This window comes from Aspergillus homomorphus (assembly GCF_003184865.1).
Source record: "Aspergillus homomorphus CBS 101889 unplaced genomic scaffold BO97scaffold_32, whole genome shotgun sequence".
NCBI lineage: Eukaryota > Fungi > Ascomycota > Eurotiomycetes > Eurotiales > Aspergillaceae > Aspergillus > Aspergillus homomorphus.
This window is the reverse complement of record NW_020291918.1, coordinates 122,709-149,335: the sequence shown is the minus strand read 5'-3', so window position 1 is coordinate 149,335 and position 26,627 is coordinate 122,709. Positions and strand designations below refer to the sequence as shown.

Here is a 26,627-nt window from a genome sequence, read left to right as displayed (position 1 = left end):
CAGAGCTGGGAAGGGAAGAAGAGGTGAGATTCAAAAGGACGAGCTGGCGGTTTGGATGACGGTGCGTAATGTCACGTGACTAGCCCGTCATGACGTCGAGGGCTGTTGCTGCCCTTTTCTTTCACCCCGACTCTGATGACGTGGGCCTCTCTCTCTCTCTCTCTCTCTCTCTATCTACTTAAAAGTATTAGATTATTTATTCTATTGCTTACAATCTTGGGGAGTGTCCAACAGTACATGCAACTTTCCCGTAGAAAAGTCATCCATAGTTGCCTGTTCTGAATGTGGTATTGTCCTGTAATATCTTACTGCATCTAGACTTGGGACTTACCAGTACGACCACCACAACAAAAGTCCAATCCAATAATCGCCTCCCACGCATCCTTCACGTCGCACACTGAAAACAAACAAATCAAGACTCTTAGTCTCCGAGCTCTGCAGGATAATCGATCCCACTGTCTCTCTCCGTTTGTTTATCCGCCTGCCACCGGTGGCCCCGGCCATCGCATAGGTGCAGCAGTAGCAGCAGCAGCTGGGGCCAGCTTGCATCTCAATCGAACAATCCAGAAAGACCAGCGACCGAGCGGAGGCCCGCATTAGTTTTTCACGGAACCTCTAATGGGCTGGAAAACAGACACTAAAATAGGACGAGAAGAGAAAGATCTATACATAGATCCGATTAATTGGGATCAGGCACCAGGAAATGTACAGTACTGTACAGTACATAGGCTCGATTGAGAAACGATAACTCGAAATGACTTTGGCTGGTACGTAACGGTGAAGGATAGTCGAAGAATTAGACACCTGTCCAAGAATTTGATAACTATGAAATTCCAAGATGAGGAGCAGCCCTATCCTGGTTCAGCCTCCCACCCCCCCGGCCTCTCCCTCTCCCGCACTTTGTAAAAATTTACCTACTGTGTGATTCGTTTGGTCATATCGAATCACATTGCTAGCATCTGCTTCGTAGAACTCGCCCGTGCAGCGACTTTTTGGTACAGCAAAACACTCTTGACAGCAACTTCATACAGTACAAAGGACTACATTGACTATGGCTAAATCACATGGGCGGAGAATCCAAATTACAACCAAGGCCATCATCCTCCGCGGGACGCGTGGATTGGCCACTTGCACCCTCCCCAAGACAAACTACCTGAGTGACGTGCGGCACAAGAGTCGAAGAAAGGGGTAGAGAAAGGGGAAGAAGAGAAAGGAAAATGAACATGTCTTCAACTGGGCCCCAGTCTAGGGTTTCTTGACAACAGGAAAAGATTTTGAGGGAAAAGTATGAGATTCACGTCATTGTGAGTGACCGTGGGAAACAAGAAGAGTATAAATCGAAAATCGCTCGTCTTCAAGCTAGAATAGAGCATTGCGCCATCAACCCGTCATCCATCCCCTACCACCAAAGTTATGTAACGCCGTCCACGGAGCCAAATATCGGAAGGGGACATGTCAAGAAACACAGAATGGAAATAAAGAGGAGAATCAAAACAGTATAGAAGGTAATGTGCAATTAAGCAAAGGTTTTGCAACACGTTAAACATATCGGAACTCAGCCCACTATATCTGCAAAGCGTCTATTAGGGGTTCATTCATCCTCATTCGTACCGCTGCCGCCAATCGGTCCAATGCTGTCCCGGTTGCCGCTGTTGAACGTCAGCTTCAGCTTGGGTGTTGCAACAGGACCGGGAGTATCGGTGCCAGAAGTAGCAGCGGTTTGGTCATTGCCACCTAGATCATCGTAGTTGGCGAACTGGGGATAGAGTTCGGTTTCCTTCTTGAGTTCGGACAGACATTTGGCCTATATTTGGTTAGCATGAAAGCATTCCAGCCCAGTGAGGAACATTCTATCTTACCTCAATATCGTTGGCATCCTGGAACAGGATGCTGCCGTCCTCATTGTAAGTCCGGGCGTTCTGGCACAGAAGGTGGATGTCGTTCCTGAAGTCCTTCAAATTCTGATATTCCTCACGATTTATCTTCTTCTTGATCATTTCCATGGCGATCGGGTTTTGGATGATCATGTAATAATCAGGGTACTGAGACTTGGGAGGCGGCTTCATGAACGGTTCGATGATGGACCGGGTCACGGGACCGTCTTCGCTATCCGAAGAATCTGCTGGCAACTCCTGCTCCATGTCCATCAACGCCTGATAGACATTGTTGACAATCCGCTGCAAGATGGCCCGATCCTCGCTGCTCAGAGTTTCGATGGGTTTAGCTTGTCTTCCTCTCTTCCGTTTCGGTTGAGGTGTTTCTTCGATAACCTCCTCTGCCTTACGCTTGGGAGCAGGACCGCGGCGACGTTTCTTGGGTTGAGGAGCTTCCGAGCTCTCCCGCGACGGCTCCGGTGAAGATTCGGCACCTGCCTTCCGGCTGCGCTTCTCCTTGTTGACGCGACGGCGTTCAACCCTGGCCTCTTTCCTGGCGATTGCATCTTCAATGGTATCGTCATCGGCATCCACAGCCATGAGCCATTGCTCTTCGGTAAGACCATCATCGTAGCGGGTGACCTTGCGTTCGCGCGCACCACGGCCGCCCAAATCAACTTCAACCTCCTCGGTAACAGGATTTTCTTCGGTGAGATAAATGTCTGGCAGTTCTTCTTCGCACATGAGACGAGGATACTTGTGGCCAGGACCATAGGGGGTGTTCTTCTGACGATCCTTGTCAATACGCTGGAACGTGATTAATTCTTCATCAGATCGTGCCATGATATCATTGAGGTCATCGTCATCCATCTCCTCCTGGTCACCTCCGATTTGATCAGCGGCCTCCGCCGACTCAAGCAGTGTTCGCAGAAGTGCGTCTCGTTCTTCATTGGTAGACTTGTTGTCGAACTTTCCTGCCTGAATGACCTTGCCGTCCATGTCAAGCTTGAACTGTGCACGCTCTAGAATCTTCTCTTCGACGGAATTGGAGCTAATGAGACGCAAGATACGGACTTCGTTCTTCTGGCCGATACGATGGGCACGATCCTGCGCTTGCAGATCTTGATGAGGATTCCAATCGGAATCGAAGATGATGACTGTATCAGCGGTCTGGAGGTTAAGACCCAAACCACCAGCACGTGTCGACAACAAGAAGCAAAAGTACTCAGAACCTTCAGCATTGAACTTCTTCAATAGGTCCGACCGATCGTCGGACTTGGTGGAACCATCAAGGCGGAGATATTTGAGGCCACGGAGGCGCAAGAAATCTTCCATGATGTTCATGATCTGGGTCATTTGGAAGAACATCAAGACACGGTGACCAGTAGCACGGAACTTGGGCAGGATCCTGTCCAGGAGTTCGAATTTACCGGCGGTACGCCAGAGCAGATCATTGGTCCCACGCCCAGGATTCATCTGATCTTCGACAGGCTCGAAGACAAACGGATGGTTGCAAAGCTTTCTCAACTGCATCAACATGTTGCTGAGACCACGCATGCCAGTCTTACCACCTTTGCCGTCGCTGACGGCCATCTTGTTGTGAGTGACAAGCTGCCTATACAGCTTGGCTTGCAGAGCAGAAAAGCGGCACTTGATAACTCTTTCTTGCTTATCGGGCAGATCCTTCTCGACATCTTTCTTGAGACGTCTGAGCAGGAAAGGCCGTAGAACCTTGTGCAGACGACGGATAACAAGCAATTGTTCTTCTTCGCTCAGTTCCATGCGATCTTGTCCACCTGTATTGGCAAATGGCGTGTTGAACCACTCATCGAACGATTTGACCGACTTGAAGATATTTGGCAAGACGAAGTTCAGCAAAGCCCACAATTCTGGAAGATTGTTTTGCAGTGGAGTACCAGTCAGAATCAGACGATAACGGCTAGTATAGTACTGCGACAGGGTGCTGCTGAGCTTCGATTGTGTGTTTTTCATGCGATGACCTTCATCGACAATCATATGGGTCCACTTAATCTTGCTCAGAATTGGGCGGTCCTTGATAATGTACTCGTAGGTGGTCAGGAGGACCTGGAAATTGCCCCAGCGGATTTGCTGTTGCTGCTGCTTCCGCGCATTGGGGGGACCCTTGTAAACAACTCTCGAAACGGAGGGCGCCCACTTCTCGAACTCCAGGTTCCAGTTGGTAAGGGTACTCAGAGGAACAATGACGAGGAAAGGCCCATTGTTCTTTTTCCTTTCGATGATATAGGTGATCAAACTGATCGTCTGAATGGTCTTTCCAAGACCCATTTCATCGGCCAGAATACCATTGAGATTGTTGTTGTAAAGTGAAATCATCCACTGCAGACCCTTCATCTGGTACTCCTTGAGAGTACCGCCAACAAGGATGCTGGGCTGCATGGTGACTTCTTCCTTGATGCGATGAGCAACAGCATAGTAGTCGATCTTCTTTCTACCGTCGCCTTCATCTTCACTTCCGGATGCGATCTCTTCTTCCTCTTCTTCCTCTTCAAAGAACTGATCTTCCTCGCCATAGCGCTCAGCAAGACTTCGCTGCTGCTCTCGCACGGAGGCAGCAAGCTGCTTGAGGAAGTTGTCGGTTTGTTTCAAAAGGTGAGAGATACGAGAATCTTTAGCTTGTCCAAGCAGCTTCAAGTATGTCTCCTCATCGTTGGCCTTCAAAGCCTGGAGACGTTGTTTGGCAGTACGCTCGACACGTCTCTGCTCTTCACGCTCCATATGTTGATGGTGTTGAAGCATCATGCGACCCAATTTCTGCATGCGGGTGCGTTGCTGAGCAGCAGCATTCTGAAGTTCGGCACCATGGTTGAGGATAGCCTGAAGATGATCGTATTGTTTCCGCTTTTCTCTGGTTTCGCGCGCATCACGTTGTTGTTTCTCCAGCTTCTCCGTAATGCGGGCTTCACGCAAGTTCTGCTTCTTCATACGACGATGGCTGGAGCGGTTCGCCGTCATACCCAGGTTATCAAAGTGAAACATTTCGTTTTGCATCTGCTTGCGAAGAAGTTTCTGTTTGGGCAGCAGGGTAAGCATTTTATACTCGATCAAAGCTTTCAATTTAAGGGAGTCGTCGCCCGTGGCAGTGTCACTCTGGCTTGAGTCCCACGAGTTGAGATTGGCCGGAAGCTCAGCCAGCTCAGCCTTCCGCGCGTTGATCCTGTTGTAGAGTGCCAGCTCTCTCTCTTCGCGCACTTGATCCATATCAATGCCAGCAGGCATCAACGCAGGAACACGCATGCGGTTAGCACGAGATGCATGATCCGTAAATCCGATAGTTTTTGGCATCAGATCATAGGGTGACTGAAAGCTTTGGTAGAAATCCTTCGACTGAGTCTCGTCTGGCACACTTGTAGATGGCTCGGATTTGCCCTGGGCAGCGTTGTCCAAAACGTTCTCAGCAGTCGCGATGGCGTCTGCGGGAGCCGGTGTCTGCGCCTTCTTGGGTGGGAAAAGTTGTTGTTGGACTCGAGCGGGGATCGGAAGGTTTTTCGATAGCATCTTGAAAGCCAAGATCTGATTGCGAAGGGTCGCCAATTGCTCAGCAGAAAAGCTGCTGCTGGCAACGGGCACACCCTTCTGGGAAGAAACCTGGCCCGAAGACTGTTGACCAGCCGTCGTAGCCAGAGTTCCATCCGGCACAGCATTAAGAGGAGTTGCGGCGGTATTGCTGCGGCCTATAGATATCAGCGTTAGTGAGGAGGTTACCCAATTTACGACCTGCGGATGCAGGTCAGAGGGAAGCCCGTACCATTGACGCCATTCGAGGCGGCGGCGGCGGCTTCAGGGGTCACGCCATTGAGCTGCTGTTGGCGTTGCTGCGCTTGCAGCTGCTGTTGGGCGAACCTCTGTTTCTGGAAGACTTGCTGTCGCTGGACGGCTGACAGCAGATTGTGTGCCTTGAGATATTCGGGATCATCATGGCGAACGCCTTGTTCTTGCATCTGCTTATATTTCTTCAACGAAGTTAGAGCGAGGCCATGGAGGGAAAGTTTGATATGAAGAAGGGAAGGGTGGGGTGTGAGGAAGGTGCGAGAAAAGAAGAGAGAGACAGGCGGGTGAGCGAGAACACACCTGCAGAACTTCTTGGATGTGTTGCTGCGTCAAGTTTGGCGGTAAGCTCATGTTTCCAGCGGCCATGTTTGGTGCTGACTGGAGAGAAGCCATGCTCTAGCGCGTAGTTGTTTTATTCATAAGCAACGCAGGAGACACGGGGAACACCTGGGTTGCGACAGTGCACAGTGAAGCGCTTAGGAAAACACGTGGAAATTGAGAGCGGCGACGGTGAATGAGGGATCGCGCGTTGGGGGGGATGAAGGGCGCTCAGTTACAAGAATGAATGGGTAGGGAGAGCCTTTGGTTGATGAATGCGACAGGTAGCGGCCTGTATCTGGACCTTGGCGACAAGTTTCGTGATGTTTGGACCGCACCGGGGGAGATACAGGGCGGTAGGCGACAAACAGGAGAATCAGTAAGTAGAGGGAAAGGGGCGTCTAACGCGCAGAATAAAGCGTAAAAATGACCCCAAAGGAAGGGGCCGGGGTGAGAATGGCGCGTGGAAGGCCAGTTTGGATGAAATGGAGATGGAGGGGACGGGGCTTTCGCGACTTTCGGTGCTGGTCGGGGAAACTGGCGGTGCTCAGCCTGTGCCTGTAACGAGGGAGAGGTAGGCGGCGAGACGTTGGAAGAAGATTTCGTGCCGTGTCACGTGGGGGGACGAGGGCGAGTTGAGAGTTAAGCTGACTCAGCGGGTGAGTTTGCCCGCAGCCGGCTTAGGCCTAGCGGGGAAGCTCTCCCCAACCTCGGCCGATGGGAACGGTCCCGAGTCCCCTCTCTCTCTCTCTCTCCAGGCTATACGTACTGTACAATATTCATTCCCAAGCAAGAATTGATAAGTAGTCACAATTTCAAATTAAAGGACTATCTATTTGACGGCCATCATATTAACTCAATAATACAAGACGAAACAGTTCTACCCCGCCCGTTTCCTGTACAGACCGCACTATACACTGACTACTGCCGGTTTACCTATCGCACAGACACAAAACAAAGGGAGAGAATATCAATTCCTCGCCCCAGACCACCCGCTATCTTTCAACACTTGCCAGCAGGATGAACCCCAGACTCGAATGGCCTGAATTAGGGTAGATTTGCCAGAAACCCAACCGGAAAGGAAAAAACACTCAACTACCCATGTACGCTAGAGGTTTGTATAACAGGCTATAACATGCAGTCACAGCCTACGCGTCGCCCCCAAGAGGAATCACCCGCTTCATAGGGGGAGGGGGAGGGGCAGGCTTCTTGGCGCGGGGGGGTGGAGGTGGAGGAGCCTTCTTGTTCAAGGATGTGCTGTTGAGGGTATTCGAGCTGGCCCGTCGCGAAATTGCGCTGCCATATGAAGGCGCAGGCGATTCGTTGCGTCCCAAATAAGATCTGTCCGGGCTAGTGCCGCTGCGTGGGCTATCATCCTCAGACGGGTCCATGTACGGATCAGCATATGCTCTACCGGCTGTCCGGCTCTGAATGCTGTTTCGGCGGCCGATATAATTTTCGCTGGCTGATCGAGAGGGCCATTGGTAGGGGCTGGAATTATTATCCTGGCGCAATTGCGTAGGGCCCTCGAAGGTTGAAGTCCGGCTCAGAACGGGCCGGGTCGCGTAGGTATCAGGCGGATAGACCTCTCTGCCGGTCGGCTCGATCGAAGTGGCCCGACTGGATCGAATGATAGGCCGGACATCCGCGTCATTGTGATCCTCTTCATGCAATGGCTCATAGCGATCTGCGAAAGAGTGGGCAGTGTTGGAGCGGGGACGGCCTGGACGGCGACCATTTGGAGTCTGGGAAAGGGGTTGCCTGTTAATGTGTGAGTGACTAGCGCCTTTCGGAGGTAAAACATGGGTAGGGGCTCACCTTCCGGGCCACTCGCTCTTGAGCTGGAGCAGCACTTCCTGGCATTTTGCATGGTAGCTCAGTTGAGCATCCAAAAACGCCTCCAAGTTAATCACGCCCTCAACTTCCGATTCCTTGATGTCCTGCATTCTTCGGCAGACGTCATCGTTGGCCTCTTCGTATTTGACCTTCTGAGTCCGCAACTCCTCCTCCACACGGAAGTCTTCCCTCTTCGCCTTTTCCATCTTGGAAAGAGATGTATCATACGCCAAGCGGCGACCGTCAAGCTTCTTGCGGGCAGTCTGCACTCCCGATTAGAAAGTTGCAATCGATCTGCGGTCAATGATGGGTATAGTCACCTGGTAGTCTTTCAGCTGGGTTAAAGAATGCTCCAGCGACTCCAGCAGGCCTGCGTTCACCTGGGAAATATAAGCATCCTGCAGGCGAGCCAGGCGCTCCTCCGCTCTACCAAGCACTGCACAACATTATGAGCATGGGAATCGGACAACAGCAGGAGGGATAGCATACTGGTCATGGAACGTCCATACTCGGAGTTAGCATCAAAGTCTTCACCGTGGCTAACCATGGTGCTACCCAAGTGGGCGATCGGTAGCGTCTTCTCCTTGTCCTCGCCTTCGCTGCGTTTGGAAATAGACTTGATGTACGCGGCGGTTGCCTTGTGGATACGATCAACACCTTTTCCGAGAGCAAGATGTTAGCAAAGCAGATGTCAATGATCTTTGGGGGCAGCCTACCATCGTGGCGCACGTTCATCTCCGTCTCCATGGCTTTGAAGTCGTCCGACAGGTTGGTCTTGACTTCGCTCCCCATTCGCTCCCCGGCCCATTGCTTGAAACGATCGAACTTCCGGTTGACGTTCATCTTGGTGAATTTTTGTAGTTATTATGATTAAAAAAAAATAGAATCAATGTGGCGACCAGAGTGAGTGTTCCGGGTTTCGAGAGCGGACGGTGTTTTACACAAATCGAACCGAGCCGAGTTAGTGATTGCGGGATTGGTGTTTGTTGATAGCGAGAGTTATCGAATCAGGTGCAAAGAAGGGGGCACAGTGCTCGAGCAAGACACAGCTGGGTATTGACTATTAAAAAAAAGAGAAAGAAAATCAGAAAAAACGCCACGGCCAGGAGGCGAAGATGTGAAGAGAGAGCAGTAGAAGAAGGGAAAGGCTAGATAGATGAATTGCGCTTTGTTTGCGACAAGCGGGGGAGAGAGAATAGAAGAGGAGGAAAAGAAAGTGGGAGGTTGGAAAGGGGAAATTTCCTTGACCTTGGGGTCAATAAATTATTTTTATTAAAAGTATGTAGTACTAATACGAACTAGACCAACTAACCAACCATTACTTGGAGAGAAGACTTGACTTGGGACTTTGACAGTGTGTTCATCATTGAGGAATGACAGACAGCAACTGTCCTTTTGCGCCCCCCAATGCCAATCGCAAGCGGCCGATACACGACTCGAGAAGGTAGGACTGAAGGCGCCACATTGCCTCTTTGGTTTCCTAGACAATCTACCCCCACTAAGACTGTGTTGTAATCTGTAACTTGTATGGGTGTGTCTCTGATGAACAAGCTGTAGTACGCAAGTCTTCCAGCAAAAAGAGCCAATCCCTTCAACATGGTTCCCCGGAACCCATCCGTCGTTCCTACTCAGGTATTGTCTCCTGAACCCTAGAAGAGCAGTTTAATGCACGCAAGTGGCCCGATTGGAAGTTGAGGGAGACAATCGATCAGCAACAATGGACCAGTGGAGGCAGGGCCAGAACGCCAGTCGTTTGTTTGAAGTGTACCTGAAACTCAGGAGCATCCCTAGTTTCGGCCCATGTACTGTACAGCACCTACAGCTTGTTACTGTGTCCGTTCGTTGCCCATCGTATTCGTACCTTCAAGTTCTCCCCTCCTAGCCCCCACCATCCATTGTCAGTACTCGACCTTGAATAGACTTTTTTTTCCTCTCAGGTCCGGCTTTTACCTTGTCTGAACCACGCCAATGGCAGTCATCGGAAGCTGGACCAGGTTTAACAACAAAGCAGGTGACACGCGTTTGTGGGCCATTCAAGTGGGGATCCGAACGCCCGTCAAAATTCTGGATTGGTCACGATTCGCTTTGCCACCAGCTTGAACACTCAGTCAAGAGCAAGTTCTATTTACAGAACAGCAATGTGGGTAGGAGGGGGGCAAGCTCCCTGGTACGAGACTTGGAAGTTGGAACAGTGATGAGAAATGTCTGGGATTCGATTTCGCAAGATGTGCCAGTCATGCAATGGCGCATTGGTCATCAGCAGATCTCTCTCTCTCTCCCCATGGGTGTCATGTGGCCGCATGTCACCGGCAAGGTATTAAGTGCAAGTATAACTGGATATATGCTTAAAGATCTCGAATACGGGAAAGAAAAGGTTCGAATTGGGATATTGTCAAAGGTATGAATTACGTTGGAGCCTGCGTAATCCAGACTCCAGATTCCAGACGGATCTCAGGGTACTCTGACGGGTAGATACGAAAGGAAGAGAGATACTGAGTAGCATTATACTGGACTGCGCAGCATGCCATTTGCAGATCATGATGCAAGACGAGGTCAATGCATCTGGAGGCATCAATTGGAAACAGATGGCTGATCCTCTCCAAAGCCGGGGGTTTCTCATCCGCCAGTGTCACTCTGTAAGCTGTAGTCCGTATCGTTCGATTATCAGCGGGGACTCTTTACCCGTTGCGGAGCTCGCTACAATCGCGAGCTTGCAATACCACCTTATTCTCCGAGAGCTCGACTCTCATTGTATAGTGAATCGAGTTTGGATGCATGGATCTTGGGACTTGATCGATTCTGATCGATTTTCGGTGCGCGGGTTGCTTATCTGTAGTTCTTCCTGCAATCACCGAATCCGACGAGAGTTGAGCATATCCTGGCCAGAAGATATATAAAGAACACTCTTCATGGGGGAGGACAGGCCTTCAACTCAACTTGGAGTAACTTAATGCTATAAGTATATAAACCACACCCTCAACGCGTGGATCATGATAAGGACCAAAAAGCATACTCCTACAGCATGCAGAAAGCAATACGCCATACGACCACAACATTCGTGACCTAGCCCGTAAGAAAGGTCCATGTTCCACAAATAACCGACAGTCAAGGAACCTCCCCAAAGACCTAAGCAGGAACCATGCCGTGACACCGCATAGAATCCACAGCCAAGAAAGAAACCATCTAAATGCAGCAAGCAGCTTCAGGAGCCTCCCAAACCACGCCAAGCATGCAGTTCACCCATTGGCTGCACCTCCTGCATAGAGACGAAACGCGCCTCGGCGGCAAACAATGCATCGAAGTCATTCCACGGCAGGAGCCCATCGGCGGCACTATGACTGATCCTATGTGCATCATCATCGTCCTTCCCAAGCCAGCGAGCACCCACCTCCAAGCCACCACCACAGGGCTGAAGCACCACCGTTCCTATTTCCGGACCGCGAGATGCCGTACTACTTCCATCTTTCCCCTCCTCCTCCTCCTCCTCCTCCTCCTCCTCCTCGCTCCCCTCCCCCAACAACGACAACTTCATCGTCGCCGTCATCCTAGCAACATACTGACCCGGCGTCACGCCCATAACCTTCTTGAACACGCGGTGAGAATGACTCGTCGTGAGCCCCATCTCAGCCGCGAGAACCTGCAGCGTCGGCCTCGACCCGGACTGGATCAGCGATGCAATCGTCTGACATGTCCGCTGCACCAGCTGAACCTGAGGATTATCATTTCTGTTGCTACTGCTCCAGAGGGAATCGGGGTTGCAGCGCTTACACGCCCGGAACCCTGCCCATTCGGCCTGAGCGGGCAGATCGTAGAAGCGGACGTTGGCTCGTCGCGCGAGCCGGGCGGGACAGGATGCGCGACAGTAGATTTTGGTTGTGAGGACCGCGTAGACGAAGGTGGTGGCCGTGGGATCCCGCTTGACTACGGCTTGCCAGCGCGCGGATGCACTGGCCAGAGGCAAAGAAGGAAGTGGCAGGCGAGGGAGCTTGAGGGGTGGTAGAGACTTTGACTCCATTGTTATGGTGTTGTGATGCCTTCTTTGAATCGTTGAGGTGATCTTGCAGGGCGAAGACGATCTCTAGGTGGTGGTGATGTAGGTAAGTAAGTAGGTGTAGCCACTGCAGTGATGTACTTCTCCCCAAGGTAAGGGATCCGTGCTGTGATTGGTCACTTTGAGAGCAAGTGTACTCGAACTTCGAATCGTGAGACCACACGAAGTGAAGGGGAAGACACAATTATCCTGTCTAAGATGGCCTGAGAAACAGAGGATCTACTTCGAGTCTTCAGCTTTGTGCCGATAAGTTTCTTGCCTTATTATAGGTTGGAGTATAGATAGGAAGTACTGCAATCGAGAATCCAGCCATGTTCTTACTCGACAATCGGCTGCGAGATATTAGTCGTGACTACGTTTCTTAATTCTTGGTATTAAAACATTTGGATCGGAAAATGCGCTCGTGAGCCTTACCCGCGACTACTGTGACACACACTGAACTACATCTGCACACTACAGCGCACCAGCAAACCCCTAAACAGACATACTCTTTTCAGGCACATGCACAGGAGTTGAATTTTTAACCCGTTTTTTCTTCTGCTTTGATCATCATGAAAATATTTGTTGGCCACAACCTAAGGAGATTATCCGCAGTCGCCTAAGTACATATGCCTCATAGCAAAAGAGCATTTTCAACCCGTCACAAAAAGAACTCCACACCATAACCCGCTTAGTCCTTGGTCTTCTGGGTACCGCGGAGCAGACCAGTTCTCCGGGCAGCAATAAGACCGGCTTTTTGACCGTGGGCGGCGTAGCGAGAGATGGTCGAAGCCTTACCGATGTGCTGGTGGTTACCACCACCGTGAGGCTGTAGAAGAGAGATTCGTCAGTAACCATGTCACCCAATAGGAATTGGCTGCTTGAAGCAGCGCGGAAGAAGAGAGCCTTACGTGATCAACGGGGTTCATGGCAACACCACGAGTCTTGGGCCAAGAGTTGCGCTTGACAGCGAACTTGTGCTTGGCACGAGAAGCCTCTGTAGGTTCATGTTAGCGAATCAATCCTTATATCCAGTCGTCTTCTCCGATCCTCTCATTTCGCGGAAATCGGGTCCTGGGGAAAGAATAAACGTACTGAGCAAAGGCTTGTCGGTACGGCCACCACCAGCGACGATACCAACCATACCACGAGCGGTGTTCTTGATGACCTTCTTGGCACCGGAGGGGAGCTTGACACGGGTCTTACCCTCCTCAGGGTTGTGTCCAATGACGGTAACGTAGTTACCGGAGGTACGACCAAGAGCACCACGGTCGCCAGACTTCTCCTCAACGTTGGTGATAACGGTACCCTCAGGAACGGAGGCGAGGGGGAGGATGTTGCCGACAGTCAGGGTGGCGTTCTTTCCGGCGTAGATGAATTGACCGGTGTACATGCCCTCGTTGGCGATGAAGGTCTCGGTAACGTGCTTGAACTTGTAGGGGTGACGGAACTGGACCTTGGCGAGAGGAGCACCACGGCCGGGGTCGTGGATGATCTCCTTCACAACACCACGAGTGTATCCATGACGCTCAGCGTAGTCAAGGACACGGAACTGGGCAGGGGCCTTGTTGAGACGGGTGTTGGCCGCTACAATCGTGGTTTTTGTATCAGCATTCCGGAATTCTGGCAGAGGAGATTTCGAATTTTGAGAATATTGCGGTCGCACTCACTGAAAATGGATCCACGACCCTTCCTCTGGTTGCGGATCACACGACCCATGGCGACTTTCTAGATAGGGACCTGGTGTTAGTATTCAAGAGGAGTCCGCCGGCGACCTGGTGGTGGGAGAGTTCGAGTTCTCGTACCTCAAATCTAAGATGACCTTGTCGGGTTGGTGTTGAGAATTCGTCGGCGAAGGGCTGTGTGGGCTTTAGGGTGGAAGTCGCTAATCTAACCGCGTCGGGGCTAGCGTGTATGAGTGAGCGTGGCTGCAACGTTTGGTGTGGCGCGGGTCGCTTCTACTTAGTAACTCAGCCCGGTAACTAGGGCAAGTATTGGAACAGTGCCGTGCCACTACGGAGATCAAGGACCGCCAAGTATGCAACTACCTCCACCGCCTTCTTCTCGGTTATCTGAACTGGGGGCCGTCGGACTTAGCCGAATACTATCAACCTGTGTTGTCGATGCATAAGTCCCAAGTATGCGCTTGGTGCAGCTGAGAACTTGGCTGGTCAGACTTATCACCTTTGACACGTATCGCAGGACCTTTTCCCTCCCTTCAGAAAGACTTTTCTTCTCATGCTGCCAGTCGCTTATCGACTACTTACGCTACCTGTCTGTACAGTACAGTACATCATCCTATATACTCTCCTCTGCGAGGATTGCGTCATGTTTGACTGAGCACTATCGAGACTCAAATCAGGTGCACATGAGACGCCTGCGCTTGAGTAGTTGATTCGCGTACACTTTGTTTGTCCTCATATACTGACCGCGTTTGGTAGTACAATTCCATCCCGAACCTCCTATATTCTCCAGGTCAATCGGGATGGGCCGAGGAACGTCCATATCGGTCGCAATAGCCTGATATCCTCCAGGTTGATGCAACTCAGAAAAGTCGTTATGTTCTGCATTCAGGATCAACGGCGCGTGGTGTGTGCCTCGTGTCTGAGACGCCCGCACGTCCACCTCTATGTCAACTACTGAAAGCTTTACGGTAGCATGGTATCCATGTCGCAAGCGGGGCAAAGTGTTTGATGCTTGCCTGACGCGTCATTACTACCTACACTCATAAGACGGCACACCCAGCCAGGTGCATTATTGCACAACCGAGGCTGGTATCCTCACCTGAGAGAAGGTTCAATATAGGGTACTGCCTCTATCTGATTGACACCCACCGTGCTGATCAACTCTGAACTTCTGCTGCTGGTAATCTCACCACTGCCATGAATCTCAACATCGAAGACGCGGTGCAAGTGCTCTCTTGTTCCCATTTTATGATGAGCTCTGATTCTACGATGTTGTTGACTCAAATGTACAAGTAGACGGTGCTTCCGTTTCGATGACTTCAGTCCTTTAATTTTGTTCTCTCCGTGTTTTCACATCTCTTACGTATAATGCACTACCTGGGACCTCTTGAAAAGACCGGGCAGTTCGGTGTGCTGTTGATGCAGACCGCAGACTATGGCCGGAGAGTGGTGCTGATTGGGTGCTGATCATCCCTGGATAAGGGCTGTTCTTGATGATGCCAGAAACGCCAGGCGCGTAAAAGCCGCGCTCCAACCGTAGTGTTAAAGTAGAACTTCTCTGCGCCGCGGACCTGCCCGCTCCACCACCACTCCCTCCAATATCGGACGGCCACACCCACCATGTCAAACCTGTCCCTTTCCGACTCCGAACTTTCGTCGCTATCCTCGGCGCCCCCTTCAGATGAAGAGACGGGATCCATGGCTGTCGACGAGCCTGTGGGCATTACCAAGTACTTCAAGAAGGAGAAGTCCGAATCTCCGCCGCCGAAGCGGGAGCCCTCACCACCTCATGAATATGTGCTAGCAGACAATCCAGATATTGCAGTATGTCTTCTATAGAGGAACTCTATTGATTGGAGCTTCTCGGAGCTTCTTCGACGCGTTGATCACGTTTTCGGTATCAGTGTGCTGACTTGTCGCAATCCCTAGTTCATTGTAATGTTCCGCGCGCGTTTCCACGATGTATTCCCGCGATCGACACCACACCTTGGACCACAGGATATCGAAAGAGGCGTCGCCGAGAGCACCCCCGGCGATCATATCGAGCGATTGCTGTGCGCGTTGCTCGGTTTGGTGTTGAACAGGAAGAAGGATGTGGAGTATGACCGCCGCCCTCAGACCCAACCCGCTCCATAGAGATGTCCGACGGGGCGACTCGACTACATACGATCCTCAAATCGCAGATCTGTACGGAAGACTGACATTATGTGATTAATCCGCAGTCGCAGCCATTACACGCGTCCCCTCGAGGAGGCGATCCAAACGCATGCCTCCCAATGGCCGAGGGCTTGGCAAGGCAAAAACCCTCTGCACGGGGGCAACAACTTCACAACCATGAAACCGGAAGAACGCGTACGTCGCGCGGTCGCATCATCGCATATTGCCTTACTGACATATCCTAGTTGCAATTACTCAAGTCGCTGATCCTCTGGTCCCTTTCCTCCTCCGAAGCCGTTCAAGCCAAGATCAAAGAGTCCTACAAGCAAGCACGTCACGAGGACGACCTCAATCAACCGCTCTCCGTTCAGCCATGGGGTCGCGATGGCTTGAAGCGTCGATACTGGCTTATCGAAGGTCTGGATGACACGCACTTCAGATTGTACCGCGAGAGCAATCCGGCATTGAAGACCAATACGTGGTGGAGCGTGGCGGGGAGCATTCCCGAGCTGAAGGTCATCGCAGACAAGCTCGATGAGGAGAAGAGCATCCACTCCAAGAAGCTGAGCGAGAAGATTCGAAACTCGATCCCCCGATTCGAAGGATCCGAGGAGGTAAGTCACGCATCACCCTGTGACCAGTGACCCTGCGCTCACCACAAAGCAGAAACGCAAACGTCGCGACTACCGGATCGCGCGGAAAGCACAATTCGCTCGGCCCGAGCCAGGGTTCTCTCTCTACGAAGGCCGAACGCGTGGGAAGAAGTTGAAATACACCTACTCCGACGACGAAGACATCTTCTCCGATGGTCTTCCATCGACGCGGCGCTCTACTCGAAACACATCAGGGGTATCTACCCCTGTTGACGTGGCAGGACCTCGATACACAGCCAGTGGCCGACAAATACGATCTCGAGCCGGCGGTCTCTACGGCGAGACTTTGCTCGCTGGACAACGTGACGATGTCCAGGCCGGCGACGAGGGCCGGCCCACCAGATCGCGGGCCACCCGGGCCAATGGGTACACCGATTACAATTTGGATGATGAGATGGCTGAAGGCTCGGATGGAGCGCACTCAAGCGGCAACGAATGGCAAGGTGGTGAGGAGGAGGAGGACAATGATTTCGAGGGCGACGACGAAGAGGAAGTGAGCGGCGATGAAGAAATCGTGAACGGCGAGCCACCCAGCTTGGTGGTGCAGCTCAGATACAACAAAGATAAAAGCAAGGAGACGAGTGGCTCGCAAGACACTGCTGATGTACCATCGGACGAGCATCCCGCGGGCAAGTCTTCCAACGACCCCGGGAACCCACCGCATACCCAACCACCACCTGAAGAGACCCAGCAAAATGATACAAAATCGGAGCCTCAGCCAGAAGAAAATGTGAAGGTCACTGCGCCCGGCATGTCTGGCCTTTCGGAGCAGAACAGCACTGGATCCCACCCCGATACCCTTGCGCCTCAAGTCCCAGTGCAGGCCACGAGCGAAAGTGTGCAATAAAGAAGTTGTCACGAGGCTATCCTTCGCAGATAAACCATCTGTTTCTCTCTAGTGGTAACATTTACTTCTGAAGGCGGATTTCTTCTATCAAATGCCAAATGTACGAGGACAAAATAAGGGTTCTATTTATTAGGCGTTTCTCTGTATCTGTGGAAGGAGGCAATCTGTTGGGATAGCACTGTGAATAATCCCCGGAGTGGTGAGGGTGGAAATTGATACAATATTCTTAAGCAAGATGATACCTGAGTCTCTGGGCATGTGTTCCATCTATTTAGTCTCATCCTCCGGGAACGGACTTTCTGAACCATTTTACAAGCTGCCGCTCAGAGATCAAAGCTAGACACTTGTGCATTATGTACATAAAACTACAATTGCAAGGTTTAGTTGCGAAGACCTAATACTAACTGGACAATCCGTGAGAAATATACCTCTGGCGCAAAAATCCAGGGGTGGCTTTCGGACAACGACCTCTCCCATGTCGAAGAGAGAACAAAAGCCTTGCGAATGAATATCATCGCTTCACGAGAATAGAATTCAAAAACGCCGTTACGCTAAACACCCGAGATGCAAGAAACCCAACGACAAGAAGTAGTTTTTAGCGGGTAGCGTGACTACTGCTTAGCCACCGGTCAAAGCGAGGAGCTTTTCTTTCCCCCTCTTTCTTCTGTTCAGACAGCATTGGAGAATTGGGCCGTGTAAAACTGCAGGAACTCCGAGAATGTCAGTGATTGTTAATTATTGAAGATCGGTAAGTGAAGACTATTCTTTTCTGTAAACACTCACGTCATCGACCTTGGCCGCAACCCGAGGATCTCTGGCCGATCCCAGAGGGGGAAGCTTCCAGTTATTGACCTCGTACCACCACCGCCGGATTCTGCTGCCCAGCGTCTGCCCGCTGAGAGAGGCATTGCGGTTCCAGAAGCGCCAGCCGGAGAGGGCCAGAGTCCAGAGCGTGCCCTGCATCAGAGGAAGGAGGACCTAGAAGGGAAAAGAGGGCAGGTTAGCGAGGGGGAGGGTTGTGGCTCATCTTTTGGATTCGAACGCTTCTCTTCCAGGACGCTTGATGCTCTGGTCTTTGGACAGAGGGTCTGAGATATGCAGGAGGTATGGTACTCACCTGGTCTCTGATGGTGATCCACGCGACTCTTCCCCAGGTATCGGCGCCACGCAAGCTGGCCAGATAGCTTTGTTCGAAGCGCAAGTCGGGCAAGGGGGGGAAGTTATGGCGCCGACGAGTCGGTTTGACCATATGGCGGGGGTCGACGAGATCGGAAGGAATGCTGTCAGCTTCGGAGGGCGCATCTTCGACGACGGGCTGCTTCTCGGAGGCGGCGGTCGGCGGGTTGATGTCGTGGTCCGGCGATGGGTTGCGGTTGATCGAGGCCGTCTGGATGACCTCGGGAATTTGCATGGCGGGGTGGGTCATTGTGCCGGTGTGTTGTTGAGTTGTGATGAAGCTGTATAGAAGCTTGTCCAAGCCAGTATTGAAGCAGTATTGAAGGTGAAGTTCAAGGGGAATGCGGTGCGATCATCGCAGCTCCGGGACAAGTTAAGTTGGAGTTCCGGACCAACTTCGCTCTGGTCCAATCAGACTCAGTCCGCCCCTCCGTTGAGTTGTTGGACCGACTTGGATTTACTTTCATTCTTATTTAAGTACAAGCTATTCTCCCCTCCTTCTCCCCTCCCTCCACCCCCATCTCTCTCTTCTTTTTCTCTTCAATTCATCTTATTTCCCCTTCGTTCTCCTCCCATCACTCCCTTCATCCCGTCACAATGGCTGCTCCTCAGGGTTACTCTTTGTTGTGCCTCGAGAATCCTCTCCTGGGTGCGTGGGATTCTCCCCCTCCTTTACCTCCCCCACTATTCTGGGTTATCGTCAGACTAACATCAGATTGATGAGCTGTACAGACATCCAGGCTGTTGGGTAAGTCACGAGTCCCTCAGTGGCCAGCTCTCTTACCTTGTGTGTCAATGTATGCAACCTTTACTGATCTTCGACACCGCGCAGTGATGCCGCTCTCCTTGAGAAGTACGGCTTGAAGGACAACGATGCCATCCTCGCCGAGGACAAGCACATGGGTCTGTATGAGGAGCTCCTTGGCCGTGACGCGAAGCTCATTGCCGGTGGTGCTGCCCAGAACACTGCCCGTGGTGCTCAGGTACGAGCTCCGCATCCTCCGTTCGGCGTCGGAGACTATTGACTAACGCCCGGCGGATTTAGTACATCCTTCCCGAGAACTCCGTCATGTACATTGGCTGTGTCGGCAAAGACAAGTACGCCGACATCCTGAAGGAGGCCTGCACTAAGGCCGGTGTCCACACCGAGTACCGCGTTGATGATGTTCAGCCCACTGGCAAGTGCGGTGTCATCATCACCGGCCACAACCGTAGCATGTGCACCCACCTGGCTGCTGCCAACGAGTACAAGCTCGACCACCTCAAGCAGCCCCACGTCTGGTCTCTCGTCGAGAAGGCTCAGTTCTACTACGTCGGTGGCTACCACTTGACCGTCAGCGTTCCTGCCATCCAGGCTCTGGGTGAGGAGGCTGCTGCTAAGAACAAGGTTTTCATGCTGTCCCTCTCTGCGCCTTTCATCCCCCAGTTCTTCAAGGAGCAGCTCGACAGCGTCCTGCCCTACACCGACTACACTTTCTGCAACGAGACCGAGGCTCGTTCCTACGCCGAGAGCCACGAATGGGGCACCGACGATGTTGTCGAGATCGCCAAGAAGCTGGCTCAGCTGCCCAAGAAGAACACCAGCCGCCCCCGCGTCGCCATCGTGACCCAGGGCACCGACCCCACCGTCGCTGCCACCGTCAAGCCCAACGGTGAAGTCGAGGTCAAGCAGTTCCCCGTCCGCGAGATCCCCAAGAGCAGCATCAACGACACCAACGGTGCTGGGTGAGTAGACTCGAGAACCTCCACTTTGACCTGAGAAACTCTTGATCTGACTCATCTGTAGTGATGCCTTTGCTGGTGGTTTCTGCGCCGGTGTTGTCCAGGGCAAGTCCCTTGAGGAGAGCATCGACCTCGGCCAGTGGCTCGCTTCCCTCAGCATCCAGGAGTTGGGACCTTCGTAAGTCACTATGAACCCAGCCTACAACCTGATTCCACTCCTGGAAGAGACCGGCTAACGTTCCACTCCCTGCCTATAGTTTCCCCTTCCCCAAGCAGACCTACACCCCCTCCAACTAAAACCCTCGACACCAATCCCTGAACCAAGTCTCGTCCGACATCACGGGACTGAGGACATACATCAATATGTCTATGGCTACCGACCAGTAGAAGAAGAAAAAAAAAAGACCTTTCCTTTCTAGTTTAGGATTCAACCCTCTATACCCAAATTTTCCCGTCGTTGACTTAACGTCTTTGACCATTTTATCTTTTATATTTGCTTCTGAATTGCTTAAACTTCCCTACATGAATCTGATGTGAAAAGTGCCTCACTCCGATGGAATTTAAAGAGATAGATCGGCTGAGTAGGCAGATGGCGTTCTCAACGACGAAACTATGATGACCATATGATTTTGCCTAGTAATCAAGTTATACGGCGTAGATAAATCGGAAATCTTCCCATCCTGTCTCGCCTTGCCTCGGGAAACCGATCACTGTGTTCATTTTCTCGAAACGAAAAGAGAATCGATCACCGGGGTGGGACGACTGCTTCAGAAGTACAAGGAAGAGAGAAAAGTAGCCGAATAAGAACGGGAAGTGACAGGTTGTTTCACTACACGCAAAGGAGAAGGATGGTAGAGCTTGGAAAACTAGACCGGCTCGATACATGTTGCTGCTTGCCTCGTTGAACCGTTCTCATCCAGGCTTTAGAAAGAACGCATCACCAATATTGTAGACAGTGTATTTGCGCTATGAGGAACCCAGCGGAATACCCTCTCGTCTGCACACTCTCCGCCTCCTTTCCCCTTCTGAGTTAGAAAGCAGTCCGACTGAGGACGCGTGCATGCCATACAATTTTTGTTGTCTCCCCGTCCTCATTGTACGACGTTCGTTTCGACCCCTTCCAATCCGCTCGAGCCGAGTCAAAGAGTAAAAACAACGTAGCTGGCGAAATAGATCAATCGGGCTAGCGCGATGTCTTGTCTTTGGCCTAGGCTCATTCCCTGTTCCTCTCAAGAATCATGATATTCCTTTACCCATTCGTCTGACGTACTCTTCAGAGCTCTGTCTGATTCGTGTCCGCTGTGTGTGTATACGTATCGCGCGGGCATACCGCACGTTTTTACATCCGCAGTTCGAGGAGGCGTTTTGAAAAGGGAAACGAGTGGCCAAGAGACAGGCAGATGAGTTGAAGTAATGAGAAACCCACAGTCACTCTTTGCTGCCCATCACAGGACTGAACGGACTTGAACTGATTCAATTCCCAGACCAAGCATGGTGGCAATAAGATCAACCACCATGACCGTAGCGAGGTGTAGTCTGACCGATGGCACCGTACTGCGCAGGGGCCTTGCGAGCGCTGCTATTGAAGCTAGAAGAGCTAGGGTAGCCTGCACCGGAGGACAATGTGCTAGCGAGGAAGGCGTCGTTGGCCCAGGAGGCGTTGACTAGGCCGCTCGGGGAACCCAGGCTTGGTGCTGATGCTGACGGATGGCCGGGAAGCGCCATTGATCCCTCGCCGGTGCCCGCATCCAGAAGCGCCCGGTCCCAGGCAAGGCCGGAGAGCCGGTGGTTCTGAAGTGATGGACTGGAGGAGGGCAGCCATGAAGAGGGAACTGAGCCGGGACCGGGAATGTGGTGTAGAGAACCCTGGAGTTGAGCAGCTTGGGCTTGGCTCACCAGGTTTTGGCGGAGCATGAGCTCGTTCGCGAAAGACTCTTGGGATGTGTGGTGGCTTGAAGGGCTGCCGATGCTTCCGGATAGTAAATGACCTGGGTATTGATGCCCAAGGCCAGGAGGCGTCCGGGGAGATGGGGCATCACTACCGAGACCGGAGGATAAGGCTGTGTTCCAAATGCTGGGGATGCTGGGAAGCGCAGGGCGAGGAGTATAAGATTGGGATGACGAGACACGGACAAGAGGAGCCGAGCCACTGGCCATCGGCGGTCCAAGTCCAGGAGGGGCCATTGGGGTTTGCCGAGGAAGAAGGTCTTCGCGGAAGATCGCCTCCGTGCTTGTGTCGAAGTATTGACTTGACGGTCGCTGACGACTACCACTCGCGGGGAACGTCAGGCGTTCTGGCACGCTCGGGGCATTCTCGTACGTGTCCGAATCCACCAATCGTTCCACGCCTTCGACAATACGATGCATACTAGCAGACATGGACGCCGCCTGCGATCCACCGAAGACACTTTTAGCATCTGGAGCGTGGCTAAGATCACGGTTCGCTTGCTGAATCTCGTCCCGTTCGATGCTAGCGGAGGATAGCGTATGAGCGTGGCCCGGGGGACTGGCGAAGAATTGCGAGGGGAGGTCTTCCTCCTTGTAGATGAATGTCTTCTTGTCTTCGTCATCGACGAGTGCGATAGGTATTTTATTGCTGACTACCAGATCCAAGCCATCGATCACAAATTCGCGGATTCGGTAGAGCATTTCCATATTCGGATGATTACGTTCCACTCCTGGGTCGTTCATTCGAGGCTTCTGCTGACCACTCGAATCCAGGTATCTGCGCGAGGTTGTTCCCTTGCTCAAGGGCGCAAAGCCCAGTGTCTCTTCATCTTCCTCTAATAAATAGTCGATTTCGGGAAGATGCACTACATCGAAAGTTGAGGCCAGGAGAGTTAATGTGTTAGCATATATCTTCCAAAACTCCGTGATCTGGACTGCCAAAGGAGTGTCCTTTTCTTGTTTATGCGCTGCTAGCAAGTTGCTGACTGTGAGCAGCCAGGAACTGTAGTTTCGAAGTGCGGGAAGGACCCGACGGGCGACTACGGTGACCTTGTCAGGACCGGTTTGCGCGTCCTTGTTGCTAGAGTCTTCAGCGGCAAATCGCTCTACCTCAGCAAGGAGAATCTGAAGTAGAGTGAAGAACGTCTTCACATTGATACGCTGAAAAAATGCGCGCGCACTGGACACGGATTCTTCTAAGTATTGGGTCAGTTGATAAAATTTGCGCATCAATGATAGCGGGAGTCTTACCATTCGAGCGTGTCCTGGAAAATTCTTCTGCACTAATGTTGATCAAAACGAATTTCTGCAAAGTGCCTTCGAGCGAGCGTTCCTTGAGATCAACAGCGAGCTGATTCAGTACTTCGCTCTCAAGCTCGTCATGCTCAGGGAAGTCAACGCCCTTGTAACATTGCGCATGAAGATATACAAACCAAGGGGCCAATGCCCTGCCAGGAATACCAGCGTCTTCGGGGCGAATCAGCTCGCGCTTGGCCCATGCATTCATGACCTTTCTAAATTCAATTTCCAAGTTACCCTTGGCTGGCGGATGGGGCTCCTGGGCTGCTAGAGCCCTGTACAAATGATATGTAGTTCGAAGATGGTTGCCATCGGCCAACGCAATGACTGCCAGCTGGTTATGCGACGCACCAGAGGCTGGGTAGATCAGGGTAGCCAGGTCATAATAACCGATTGCGGGGCCCCAGTTGCGCTCCTTCGTGACCAGCTCAGTTTCGCGATAGCGGGAAAGGTCGCCCAACCGGATCAAGGTCGCGTGACAAGACTGGAGAATGCGCTTTCTGAGGGCCTCAGTAGCTTGCAAGGATGACTCTGCCGATAGATCTGTGAAGGGTTTAGGAATCCAAACGATGGTACAATGGCCAAGATGACGGGACCTGCGGTTTGCTCACTGTCGAAATTGAACTTCCGGGCAACCTTTTCCAGCTCCGGGATCCCTCCGACATGGGAGGACAATTGCTGGATATAGCCTCGATAGAACCGCTGACTGGATTTGATGAATTCGAGGTAATGCTTCTCGAGCTTCCTCTTCTCTACCGGCTTTTTCTTCTTCCCGTTCTCCTCACGAAACTGCCATCGCACATCACGAATTAGAGACGGGCGTCCCGGAAGCGGACAGGGCCACCGTTAGAGACTCACGCGAGACAGCAATTTACGGAATCGATTGTTGATCTTGAGATGACTATCCCACAGGCGGCCTTCGACATCGACGGAGCGGGCGGCGTCGAGGTCCTGGAGAATAGCATTTTGACAAGCGGAGCGAAGTCTGCGACAGGCGAGGAAGAAAAGACAAAAGGTCAGACCAGTTTGCGCGCAACAGGAGGAGGGCGGGAAAGAGGAGATCCAAACTGACTCCGACAGATGATGGGAGATTTCAGCAAACGTGGGCTCTTTTTCGGCAAGGCTCTTTAGTAGCTCTCTTTCAAGATCGAGCGCAGTTCTTTGTGATGTGAATATTAGCAACACAGTGTAAGAAAAGCACGCGGGAACACGGCGAGGTCACTGACTGCCACGTATCCTGGAACGCGGACGCCATGCTCAGGGAATGAGATCACCGGAGCCCGCGTCACCTCCACCGTTGACTTCGCCGTCAGATGGCTATGGCTGGTTGAGAGTGTGCGGGCGACAAGAGCAGTGAACGATCCATCAGTTAGTGGTAGTAGAACGAGCGCGGTGAGCGGGGACGGGACGCAGTTCACAAACGTCAGGGCGGGGGGGAGGGGGGTGGTGAATTGAAACCAATGGCAGCAAAACACACAAGATAAAGAAGATAATGAGAATAAAGGTGATAGGGGAGTCCAAGAAGAGGGTGGTGATAATAAGGACGAACAACGGAGGGGTTGAGGGCCGCCGCTCGCTGAAGGGAAAAACCCATAGAACTAAGTTATCACCAGGGAACTTTTCTTCGAGACAAAATAGGATGGAATCAGCGGGCACTGCGGGATGGACCTCCACGGAAGGCGGTGACGGCTAGTGGCCCAATAGAACGAGTCTCAGCTTGCTTACTGTTCTACTGTTTTAACTTACTGTATAGTTACACTTCTGGAAAATGCATTGAAAAGACGATCTCCCCAAATTACTGCTCCTTTGACCAACAGTAGGTTATTAGAGATATAACTCTATACAGTCCACACTAAAACCCCTCTTTAACCACCGAATGAAACAAAATCCTAACTCATCTGCACAGGTAGTAAGATTGACCTTCCACCAATGGATGGTCCAAGTGTCACACCATCGCTGCAGAGTGAACTATTACCTCGCGACTGACCTATCACTGCTGCCATTCTCCTCTTCAAACGCAGGACAGCAGTCGCCAACATGTCCACCAAGCGCTCGCGTAGCGATTCCGGCTCACCCACCGCCGATCTGTTGTCGTCTGAGGATGGGTCCTGGCCGGTATCCCCGGCTTCCTCCACCGCGCCCTCTCTCGGACGCTTCAAGATGCACTTACCAGACACAGCTGCTCCGGTTGCTGAAGTCATGCATTGCTCTCTCCCGCCGCACCGGGACACCATCGCCTTTGTCTCGTACGAAGACTACGAGGTCCATTACCGCCAGGCCCACGTCAACCGCTGCTCCCAGTGTGGGAAGAACTTCCCCACGGATCGGTTCCTCACCCTTCACATCGAAGAGAATCATGACGCCATCGTCGCCACGCGGCGGGAACGAGGCGAGAAGACTGTATGTTCATGCCTCGCCATACCTGACCCTGCCCTCGTCTTTGTAGATCACTGACCCTGATGACTTGGTCAACCAGTACGGTTGCTTTATCGAGGACTGTGAGCGGAAATGCTCAACGCCCCAGAAGCGCAGAATGCATCTCATCGACAAGCATATGTTTCCCAAGGTGAGAAGCAGCCACACCCACTCTCTTGGCCGCATACCGGCACTTTCGGCTTGTGTTCTAATCATGATACACGCGCAGACATACAATTTCTACATAGTCAACGATGGCATCGATAAACAGACCTCCTTGTTACGGCCAACCAAGACGCACCGGCGCCGTTTATCTGCCACTCCCAACTCACCCCAGGAAGGGCGACTGAGGAACAGACAGACTTCCGTGTCCTCGAGCTCGGGTGCTCGGCCGACACCTGCAACCGCCCAAGGCTCCGATGAGATGGAAATCGCCGAGCTGGAAAAGTCCATGTCTGCCCTGCGCTTTGTGCCATCCAGTGTCACCAGACACCAGGGCAGAGTTGGTAGGAGGTCCTGACCTTGCACTAAAGAAGCATACAGCTTAGAAGACCCTATTGGTGGATTGGAGATGGAAACAGGCAAACGAACGGGACAAGATTGTGATTCATCGCGGTATCTCGACGCCGAATAATTCAGTAAATCATACTCTTTGCGCCTTGCTGAAATAGGGAAACAGGCCACGCGAAGCCAGGTGCCTCCCAGAAGGAACTGCAGCAACCACCACATGAAAGAAAAGAGCATCACTGTCGTTTCTGTTCTTTTTCGTTCTCAAGCCCTGATACCTCTGTGCCGCAGAACATATGCCGCTCATGGCAGAGTGGGAATCATGTCAGGACAAGTGACAACAGCGCAGGA

At 52.1% G+C, this 26,627-nt stretch overlaps 9 protein-coding genes across 9 annotated transcripts; 3 read left to right on the top strand and 6 right to left on the bottom strand.

The window, feature by feature from the left end:
• Positions 1–1,408: 1,408 nt before the first annotated feature.
• On the bottom strand, positions 1,409–6,240 carry BO97DRAFT_146200 (putative RSC complex subunit (Sth1)). Its single transcript, XM_025690140.1, has 4 exons — positions 5,985–6,240; positions 5,662–5,866; positions 1,860–5,587; positions 1,409–1,804 (listed from the first exon to the last, which is right to left on the bottom strand). The coding sequence occupies exons 1-4, from the start codon at positions 6,075–6,077 to the stop codon at positions 1,592–1,594; spliced, it is 4,239 nt and encodes a 1,412-aa protein (XP_025549209.1). The 5' UTR covers positions 6,078–6,240; the 3' UTR covers positions 1,409–1,591.
• A 570-nt stretch (positions 6,241–6,810) lies between these two features.
• On the bottom strand, positions 6,811–9,058 carry BO97DRAFT_373321 (BAR domain protein). Its single transcript, XM_025692901.1, has 5 exons — positions 8,555–9,058; positions 8,328–8,495; positions 8,159–8,274; positions 7,821–8,101; positions 6,811–7,763 (listed from the first exon to the last, which is right to left on the bottom strand). Exons 1-5 carry the CDS (start codon positions 8,679–8,681, stop codon positions 7,151–7,153), a joined length of 1,305 nt encoding a protein of 434 aa, XP_025549208.1. The 5' UTR covers positions 8,682–9,058; the 3' UTR covers positions 6,811–7,150.
• Positions 9,059–11,385: 2,327 nt separating this feature from the next.
• Positions 11,386–11,814, bottom strand: mpt (putative DNA repair and transcription factor Ada; the record flags this gene model as incomplete). The annotated part of the gene is made up of 1 exon (XM_025691326.1): positions 11,386–11,814. A coding segment is annotated over one exon (429 nt), but the record flags the coding sequence as incomplete, so codon positions are not given.
• Positions 11,815–12,385: 571 nt separating this feature from the next.
• On the bottom strand, positions 12,386–13,712 carry BO97DRAFT_407160 (60S ribosomal protein uL2). The gene is made up of 5 exons (XM_025695587.1): positions 13,674–13,712; positions 13,539–13,596; positions 12,964–13,455; positions 12,780–12,865; positions 12,386–12,697 (listed from the first exon to the last, which is right to left on the bottom strand). Exons 2-5 carry the CDS (start codon positions 13,585–13,587, stop codon positions 12,560–12,562), a joined length of 765 nt encoding a protein of 254 aa, XP_025549206.1. The 5' UTR covers positions 13,588–13,596; positions 13,674–13,712; the 3' UTR covers positions 12,386–12,559.
• Positions 13,713–15,173: 1,461 nt separating this feature from the next.
• BO97DRAFT_394906 (uncharacterized protein) lies at positions 15,174–17,317 on the top strand (the record flags this gene model as incomplete). The annotated part of the gene is made up of 5 exons (XM_025694009.1): positions 15,174–15,377; positions 15,483–15,652; positions 15,776–15,905; positions 15,956–16,324; positions 16,377–17,317. The coding sequence occupies 5 exons, from the start codon at positions 15,174–15,176 to the stop codon at positions 17,208–17,210; spliced, it is 1,707 nt and encodes a 568-aa protein (XP_025549205.1). The 3' UTR covers positions 17,211–17,317.
• Positions 17,318–17,884: 567 nt separating this feature from the next.
• BO97DRAFT_373309 (DUF1770 domain-containing protein) lies at positions 17,885–18,745 on the bottom strand (the record flags this gene model as incomplete). Its single annotated transcript, XM_025692900.1, has 3 exons — positions 18,328–18,745; positions 17,994–18,188; positions 17,885–17,920 (listed from the first exon to the last, which is right to left on the bottom strand). Coding segments are annotated over exons 1-3 (540 nt in total), but the record flags the coding sequence as incomplete, so codon positions are not given.
• Positions 18,746–18,879: 134 nt separating this feature from the next.
• Positions 18,880–20,703, top strand: BO97DRAFT_444939 (adenosine kinase). The gene is made up of 6 exons (XM_025698505.1): positions 18,880–19,035; positions 19,119–19,134; positions 19,219–19,369; positions 19,432–20,111; positions 20,173–20,286; positions 20,366–20,703. The coding sequence occupies exons 1-6, from the start codon at positions 18,984–18,986 to the stop codon at positions 20,403–20,405; spliced, it is 1,053 nt and encodes a 350-aa protein (XP_025549203.1). The 5' UTR covers positions 18,880–18,983; the 3' UTR covers positions 20,406–20,703.
• Positions 20,704–21,303: 600 nt separating this feature from the next.
• On the bottom strand, positions 21,304–24,693 carry BO97DRAFT_145995 (uncharacterized protein). Its single transcript, XM_025690139.1, has 6 exons — positions 24,581–24,693; positions 24,427–24,513; positions 24,213–24,339; positions 23,966–24,143; positions 23,307–23,897; positions 21,304–23,251 (listed from the first exon to the last, which is right to left on the bottom strand). The coding sequence occupies exons 1-6, from the start codon at positions 24,607–24,609 to the stop codon at positions 21,615–21,617; spliced, it is 2,649 nt and encodes an 882-aa protein (XP_025549202.1). The 5' UTR covers positions 24,610–24,693; the 3' UTR covers positions 21,304–21,614.
• A 698-nt stretch (positions 24,694–25,391) lies between these two features.
• Positions 25,392–26,289, top strand: BO97DRAFT_436346 (C2H2 type zinc finger domain protein; the record flags this gene model as incomplete). Its single annotated transcript, XM_025697778.1, has 3 exons — positions 25,392–25,754; positions 25,831–25,920; positions 25,999–26,289. The coding sequence occupies 3 exons, from the start codon at positions 25,392–25,394 to the stop codon at positions 26,287–26,289; spliced, it is 744 nt and encodes a 247-aa protein (XP_025549201.1).
• Positions 26,290–26,627: the final 338 nt, after the last annotated feature.